Raw genomic sequence first — 8959 nt, 5'->3', positions numbered from 1 at the left:
GAGAGAGAGAGAGAGAGAGAGAGAGAGAGAGAGACTTGAAATTGATGGTGGTGGTCAATATTCATAAAAAAAGGACAAGTTTGGGAACGGGCAACACATATTTTGATCATGAACAAACATTACACAACGTAGCTTTAGGGTTTTCTCTCTCAGATGGCATTTCCTTAAAAAGAGGAGCCGCAGGGTGAGAAACATCTCTAACGATGTTGCAAGCCTTACAGCATGCCAGAATTTCAAAACTTCCACAAATATCATCACTGATGACCCACCTTTTAAGGTTTGGTAAACTTTGCTTCACCATGTAAGGTTATCAGGCATTATAGTGCAAAGAAAATTGGAATTCTTTCAAATGTTTTTGCCGGCAATTTCGACAGGTAGTTTCCCACATCTCCTAAAGTCTATGACCAAAGTTTTTCCAATATTAAGCTCGAGGCCATCATCGCTGCGCCAGTTTACAAGATCAGACACCTCGCTCCCATGTGCTGATTCATCTGATCTTGTGACTAACCAACCACTTTAGCAAAGGTAGACCAATCATCCAAGTAATAAAGCAGAGGAGAAAGGCAGTTAATTATAAGTGACTTGGAAAGTTTTTTTTATTCGCTTTTCATAATACTTTTTCATTTCATCGTTTAAACTGTTCCATTTTAATCTTTGCAATTATGTTCTCTAAATGTCTAAATGTTCTTATTAATAAATAATAATTACAATTACAATACAGCTTTGGTTGAATTGGTTGGTCAAATGTCTCAAACTTTATTCTTTCTTTGGTAAAAGTAAATGTAATTTTTATTGTAACAGAATATTTCTTTAAAGAAATGACCACATGGTAAGTACTAAAGTACTGGTGGCCTTCCCTCTCTAGTCCACAGTCTACTACCTGGCCTTGGATGTCTTGAGTCAGATCCGCCTCTGCAAACCATTTCCCTGAGAGTAAAAGTTGCAAAAGTTGGCATGGAAGCAATAAATAAGTAAACATAAAAGTCTAAATGTTTCCGCAGAAATGCTGAAGGTCTAAGTGGAGTTAGAACTTCAGCATTAAGACCTTACCTAGTTCTCATAGTACTACATAGTAATAGTACTCTCTGCTACAGTACATTCAAATTTGTCAGGGTTTTAGACATCATATTATTATGCACATCCTGCTCCAACAGCCACTAATGTACTCCAGATTATGCACACTAGTCCCAGTACTTGTTTGATTAAATAGAACAAAATCCTGAAATCTTATCAGTAAATTACGGAGCACATCCATTCCATCTGTGTATACCCAAAGTAAAACAATGCTTAAAAAACTGTGTTTACATTTATGTTACATTTAAATGTATAAATCTTAGCAGAGGGGCTTTCAGCCATTCACGGTGTAATGCTTCTTTCTTTTCCAACTGGTCCTCAAAAACCTTTTTTTCGTCTATATGACACATCGCTTCCTCTTCTGTCCTCCAAATCGCAGATGTATGTTGCAATCTCCTGCATTTCTTTTGAATACATTTTCCAGGATTCCAGGATCTCATCTACACCTCCCTTTCACCCCTATACTGGCCCCCCCGCCTCCTAAAGTCTTAAGTCAAAAGTCTACACCTCAAGTCCCGTGTTGAACTGAATTGTTCTTCTAAGCACCCCTCTGTCTCTCTTTTAAACGTGCCTGGACTTAGCAGCACAGTGTGGAATGGGAGATAAGAGGGTGACAGAGAGAAAACAATGCAGAGGAAGAAGTTACAGGGGCAGGAAGAGTCCCAGATGTGAAGGAGGAGGTGAGGAGAGAGGGTTGCATTCTTATCCAAACCATCAGCTGTGAAGCAAGAGAGCTGACACATTTATGGCGGACTGGATTACAGTGAGAGGAACGGCACCTTCACACTCCATTTATATGTTGTTCTGAACTGGTGACGAGGGAATCAAGGCTTGCACTTAAAAAATAGGCTAATGTAATGATGTTGGATCATGTAATCATGTAATCATGTTTATGATCAGATTGTGATTGGCTTTTGGCCAGTCCATTTTATGATATTCTTCTATAAATGGAAGAAAAATAAAGTACTTCAATGACTTACCCAACAAACTTTTAGTAAAGCATAAGCAAAAATACAGTATATTTTGACCATTTTTTTAACTCGTTTTAACAAAACCAGAACATGTTCAGAACATGAAATGTTATTGTACCCTTTGAATGTAAATAAGACACAATGCAATCTTCTTTTCTTTTTTTGGTAATATATTGAGCCAGAGGCAGAGCTGCTTATGAGGGCATCCATAATGCCAAAACCAGAGAATTCAAAGCTGCACTCCCTTATTCACAACTCCCTTTATAACCATTTAATGCTTCAATATAATTTAAAAATATCAAGCCGTAGGCAATATAATACTGATGACTAGTGGAGTCATAAAGCTTTTTCCAGATAATAAAACACCCAACACATACAGTTTGGATGTTGGATTATGACAGTAGCAAACCATCCACCCAACCACACCAACAGGTCTGGACAAACTCTACAGACAGCCACGAATGGTATCCTCAGGCTAACAAGCACTGAGTCTGCTTCTCTGGTTCTGTTTTACAAACAAATCTGGTCAGCACCGAAGTGGTCTCAGAATCCTTCAGTATATGGGCATACCTGTGCAGACTCGGTAACCGAACACGACAAATACCGGTGTATATACTGTATATTTGTAGATATATACAATTAAAAAAAATATATATGTATGATAATGGCAATATTCCGACTTGCTGACGTAATTGTCTGTTTGAAAACTGTTAAGATGTGCACTTTGTCGTACTATTAATATTCTATACAGAATTTGAATCTCACTCTCATTATTTGAACCTTGAGTTCATTTCAAAGGTGTTGGATGGAGTTGAGGTCAGGGCTCTGTGAGGGCCAGTCAAGTTCCTCCACACAAAACTCACCCAAACAACTTCTTTATCACCTCATGTTGTACACAGTGTCATGCTGAAACAGAAAAGGGTCTTCACTGTTGTCTAAAACATCATTGCATGCTGTAACATTAACATTTCCCTTAATTGGAATTAAAGGGCATGAGTTTACTTCAACACGGCCAGGAAAGTCTCACCTGAGATGGGTCTCACTCGGACCTTGTAGCCCTGAACGGGTCCGTCAGCCTCCTTCCATTTCATCTGCAGTCTGTCCTCAGACAGGACCGTCAGCTTGAGACGACCTTAAAATTCACAGAGACAAAGGAAAGAAAACTAAACGAAAATTTCAGTATGTGTGCATGTTGTCTAGTCAGGTATTTGGGTCAACAGAAAGAGGAGAGCACGACAGTTGCAGGCGTTAATGAAAGATCAAAGAAACTTTTTTTATTCCTCCCGTTCTCTGAGATGGCCTAACCTCTCTCGCTTCCTTCTCCCCAAATCAAGTCCCTCTCTTGTTTCGACTTCATCTACATAATTTCCAGCAGGGGTTTCCCAACAAGCAGTTTCTTTCATGTTTCATCCTCCCGCAATCCATCCATCCCTCTCTCCAGCTGCCCATCATTCATCCATCAAAGCATGCCCTGTCCTCCCGTCTGGTATAGAAACAGGAACAGGACGCTGGTTGGGGACTGGAGGGTCAAAGATGATGTCAGAGGAACAGCACAGAGTTACAGTGTGCTAGGGTTTTGTATGTACTTTGTGGCAGGGTGATAGATGGAGAGGAAGATGAGGGGGGGAGGGGAAAACGGAAGCAAAGAAGACAGAGGAGTGTAGACATGAACAGCATGAATCATAGAACTCTGTCTTCCTTGCTTTTGTGGACATATGACCCTCAGCACTCAACAGATTCTTTTCTGACCATCATGTATGTGTAAAACTGTGTGTGTGACTGTGTATTTGGGGCAGGGGCCTCTGGAGGGTCCTTATCGTCTTGGGTGCCTGGCAGAAGATCATATAATGTCTGATGGGATTTAGAGAGACTGAGGTCAAGGTCTAAGAGACCCACTAGCAACAACAACCTTTTCACATAGGCGAGCAGATATGCAGCTGGGTAAAGTGGCTGTTTTGTACTCCCTGATGTGTGGGATGAGAGCAGCTGGATGCTGCCATCATTCTTTAGTTCAGCACTGAAATAATACGCCCTTTGGGTGTATTGTTCTTATAAACTAGCAGTGGATAATACATTTTAAAAGTTAGCAAATTAGGGACGCCTGTTACGCTATCTTTTTGGACAAGTTTTATTCACAAAAATGTTAATAAATAAAAATTTAAAAAACTAAGATTTGTGAAATTTAAAGTGGTGTCATAAGGTAATATTAATAGTACAGCTGCGTCATCGGAGCAGAGCTGTACTGTGACAAAGAGGAAATGGTTTGACACTAAGTTGGACAAGAATAAAGAGGCTGTGACAGTCACACAGAGAATATATTATCCTAGCATCTACTGAAACATATAGTTGCTGTGCTAAAATATGCCAATAAAAATCTGCTTCATGGCAAACTACAACCAAGTACAGGCAATTTTAGCATACAACATAATAAACTAATACATTTTGTTTAAAATTTTGTTTGAGGTATTAAAATACCTCAGATTATTGACGTGTGAGATTATTTATTTAATGCTAATGGTACTTGTCATGGGAAAACATTTTCTTTTAGGATACAGCTAGGACTAGCTAACATGCTAGCATTGCCTGCAGTTTATCTCCTCACAAAAAGAATAAAAACTGTGACGCTGCATTACTATACTTTTAATAACATCTTACAATTAGTTTGTGAAATAGTGTGAGTAATTGTGTTTACTATGGTAATTGGTTACGGTAAAATAATTTATGTTCTATCTATTTTTTGGGACACCGCTAGCTAGCTAACTAGCATCTCTAGCCATAGGCCTATGTCTTCTTACAAAAAGAAGAAGGCTATGGCTACTTTCTTTATAATTAATGTTCTAGGAATAATACAATGATATAGTAATATGTTTAGGTTAATACCATAGAAGGAAAAAATAGTTACTTTATACCAGTATGACCATTTTAGCAATGCTAACGTTAGCCATATGTAGCTAGTATTCAAGAGATATTAACCACCAAAAAGTACAATAACCAACATATTTTTCTGGACTTCACCATCATATCTGCTTGTGTATGTGACATATTCTCTTAATAGTAGATATGGAATGGTTAAAGTGGTCATAAAAGGCACTCCTCTACCTTGGCCATGGACCCCTGAGGACAGCAGGAAACACAGCATTAGCCAGAAAGATGATGATGATGAAGGAAGGAGGTGAGGAGACATGAGTGGAGCCTAGAAACATAAAAAAAACAGAGTTTTGAATATTTCATATACTTATTAAATTATACTTATAAAATATATATTTACTAAAGTTGTCATTAACTCTATTAAAATACATTTCACTTATTGTATATGTAGCCAATTTACTCAGTTGAGTCAAATGATCTGCATTAAATAGCTTAAAAAGCTGAAAGTAAAAACAAACCAACAAAAAACGCTAAACCAACTAGGCGACCCAAAGTGGAGCAGCACAGATACTATCCAGATGTTTTTAAAACAAGGAAATTACAAAAGATTATTTATGCCAGCTTCTCAAATGTGAAGATTTGCTTTTCTTTCTTTTCCATGATATCAAACTGAATATCTTTGGGTTTTGGACCGCTGGTCACACAAAATAAAGAAATTTGAATATGTAAACTTGCAGCTAAAGTACTATTCTGACATTTACAAACCAAACAATTAACGCAGAAAACAAATGCAAATTCTATCTTTCTTTTTTTTTTAACCTGGCACAAACATTACCTGTTACCTTTTCCCATGGGAACTCTTTTATGACTAACTCGGACTACAGGTGCTTAGTGCTCGTCCCCATTACAGACCTTAAACTTCACACAGCTAATGACACACACAAGGCTGTAATATTAACTAACACGCAGCACTTTTAGAGGCCATAAAACTAACACACCTCCCGTCCCAGCATTTAACAGCACACACAGTGTACACTAAAGTACCTCATAAAATGCACACACTAAATAATTGGAATTTTCTTATGCTTATTCTTTCATGAAGAAAAATTATTTGCAATTTTTGGGTTAAATATATTACTTCACGACATGTTTGGAGATGTTTAGAGTTATTAGAGCCGTTGTTTCCATTCTGCTACAAAACATCTGTATACATACTGTACATCATGACAACATATCATTTGCATTTGGGGGTCATTAAAAATTAAAACTGACCACCGTTTTTTTTTATATTTCAAAACAAAGCTAAATGTACTGGATAATTTTGAAAGACACTATAAAAGTGCAGACAACTATTTACAGTTGCTTTGGCAGATACTCTTTAGAAGACAAGGGCATAAACTCTAACATGTGTGTTTTGTGAAAAAGAACATTGTTAAAAAAAAAAGCAGACTGAACAAAGCTACAATTAACGTTCTGGTAGCTCAGCTATTATGCTGGAGTTCACAGACCTGTGACTGAGACACGCGTTTAAAACAAATTAAATTATCCAGGGGTTGGTTGGGCGGAGTGGGGGTTCAGAATGAAAGTGTGGAAGGGAGAAGCAAGGACAGGGTAAGAGAAATACAAACATGCTACTGACAACGTAATGAGTGGACCTGGAGAAAACTTGCTGTTAGCTCATTTAAACTCTTACATGTCATATACAGTAGAGTCATTTCTACATATGCTGGTTGTCAAAATTGAATTTTTAAAAGAAAACACTAACTGTGTCCTACAATTTAAAAACTGAAGTTTTTTTTTACTTTTTGAAAGTTGAATCTCTTTCATTCCACATTGAGACTTTGCTTTAATTAAAGATTGTATGAGTTCCTGTCTGAGCCTTCTACTTCTACTTCCCACCTTCTTACCAGACAGACCACCACTGAAGCGAGTCTAAAAGAAACTTCCAGCCTGCCTAAAGGCTTTTCAGACCATCTGATATACAGCCATCATGTGCAGTATGTGACGTAACTATATGTTTTCTCGTGTTTAACGTGTACCTGCTTGCCTTAATGTTGTCATGTCTGAGTTTATACTGTACTTGAGCCGAATGTCTTGGGTAGCTATTTTTCTGCCTGTCAAACAGAGAGGAAAAGATTGATACTGTAATGTAATGCCAGTGAATCTACTTGCCGAGAGGATTTTAGATTATCCTCTTTTCCCCCCCTTTTCTATCTCTAGGTGCATGTAATTACGCAATAAAAATCAGGACAACAGTAGTTTATTTTGGAGAACACACTGTTGACATTAAGACCACACTTTGCTTTGAACAATAAAGTAATGGCCCACTATGTCGGCCAAAAGGAGTGTGTACCTATTTCCCTGCCACTCAGACAAAGAGGAAAATATTGGTATTATTCTGTAATGCCAGTGGATCACCTTGCTGAGAGAGTTATAGTCTCCTCTTTTACCCCTTTACAGTTTCTGGGTGCATGCAATTAGGTTACATAAGCATTAAAAACCAGGACAACAGCCTTGGATTTTAGGGTATGGCTGTAGAAATTTGGTCCTCAGGTCACTTTGACGGAACAATACAGTAATGGGCCATTATGTTGGCCAAACTTAAAGTCCATTTGGGAAAAAAAACCTTTAGTATTGCACTTTTATTTCTAGCATTTGTGAATCGGTATATGGAATTACCATATCCAATTTGAAGGATATTGTATTGACTATATAACACTGATGTTAGTTTGATTTATTTTACTCTGAATTAAAAGGGTCTCAATTTCATTTATTTATTCATGCCTTTACTGCCCTGGGAAAAAAGTTACTACCACCAAATAGCCTGAACCCAGGTACCTAAGTACCCAGGTGGCCTACTGATGAAGGGATAGAATAGAAATGTGCAACACATGATTTTAGAAATCTAATTTAGGACCTCAATGCCATAATGCTGGTGGTCAGGTACAGTTGATAACATGTCCTCATTACATGTACATAAAGAGGCTTTAGCTGACTTCAAAACGACTGTATAGCTTAGAGTAGCCTACAGTACACACATAATTAAGTAGTATTGTAGTTTTAGAGTGATGTTTTGCAGCTAAGTGATAAAGCAAAGCCGCTTAATAATTGACGCAACGCTGTTATTTAATAAGTGCGCACATTAGCTTGTCGCTAAAAGTTAACTGCAATGCGCAATATGCGAGATTTTAAGTTTTGATAATGACAATTGTTTTTAATGTGTATCTATTTAGCAACGAGGTAGAAAATGAACTGTAGCCACATCCTCAGCTAGTTTACTTTACAATAGTTTAGAACGTAAGATGGCAACTAGACTTTTAACATAGCGTTAGTTATTTCTGTCGTTTACCAAAGAACAGGACTTCTGCTGGACAGAGAACACCAACAACACAAACTGGGACACAACACATTTTCCTCGTTTTCTCTATGGTCTCCTCCAGCCAGGTGAGGTCTTACCTGGCGGTTGGGTGAGTCCACGTTATTCCTTTAGAGAGACTTCACACGGCATTCCAAAGGTGGGATGTCAACAAGTGCCAGTTCCGCTAAACTGTGAAGCCAGCTAAGCCTACATCAGGTTGAATCCGAACTCCTCCGGGTGAAATCCGAGAAGCAGGACCCTCCTGCTGCTCCAGCATGGGCCTGCATGGGCGTGGCACCACAAGGCTCCACCCTCTACGGGCCTAACAAGGCAAGTGTAAGCAAACCCAGATACAAAGTAGTGCCATAACTGCCTCTGTGGAACCTTTGGCTGCACCGTGTCGATACAGGATATATTCTGTGTCACCTGTCAATCGCATACTTCTACTACAGTATGTGACATGTCTGCAATACCACTGGCCTGAAATGTGCGCAATACTCAACTGCAACTATTATTATTATTACTTTTCACCATTGCAACTTATGTTAATTATGTAAATACTGTATCATAACATTCCTTTAACTATGTAAATACCGTTCATATCCACACTCCTTATATTTCTTTATTTATATATTACTACTCTGGAATTTATACTATCGGTGCAACCGCAACACAGAGTTTCCCTTCG

The 8959-nt window shown here is 38.2% G+C and overlaps 1 protein-coding gene across 2 annotated transcripts in view; it reads right to left on the bottom strand.

The window, feature by feature from the left end:
* The window catches only part of LOC116692306 (collagen alpha-1(XX) chain), a 39304-nt gene extending 30721 nt beyond the window's left edge, over positions 1–8583 (bottom strand). For both annotated transcript variants that reach the window (XM_032520484.1, XM_032520485.1), the window contains exons 1-3: positions 8370–8583; positions 5145–5238; positions 3073–3177 (exon numbers count right to left, since the gene is read on the bottom strand). In XM_032520484.1, coding sequence (XP_032376375.1) covers positions 3073–3177; positions 5145–5229 — 190 coding nt within the window. In that variant the 5' untranslated portion in view covers positions 5230–5238; positions 8370–8583. The remainder of the gene's footprint in view (positions 1–3072; positions 3178–5144; positions 5239–8369) is intronic.
* Between the last annotated feature and the right edge of the window lie 376 nt (positions 8584–8959).

The sequence above is a fragment of the Etheostoma spectabile genome, chromosome 7, assembly GCF_008692095.1.
Source record: "Etheostoma spectabile isolate EspeVRDwgs_2016 chromosome 7, UIUC_Espe_1.0, whole genome shotgun sequence".
Taxonomy (NCBI): domain Eukaryota; kingdom Metazoa; phylum Chordata; class Actinopteri; order Perciformes; family Percidae; genus Etheostoma; species Etheostoma spectabile.
This window is presented reverse-complemented; position numbering and strand designations above follow the sequence as displayed.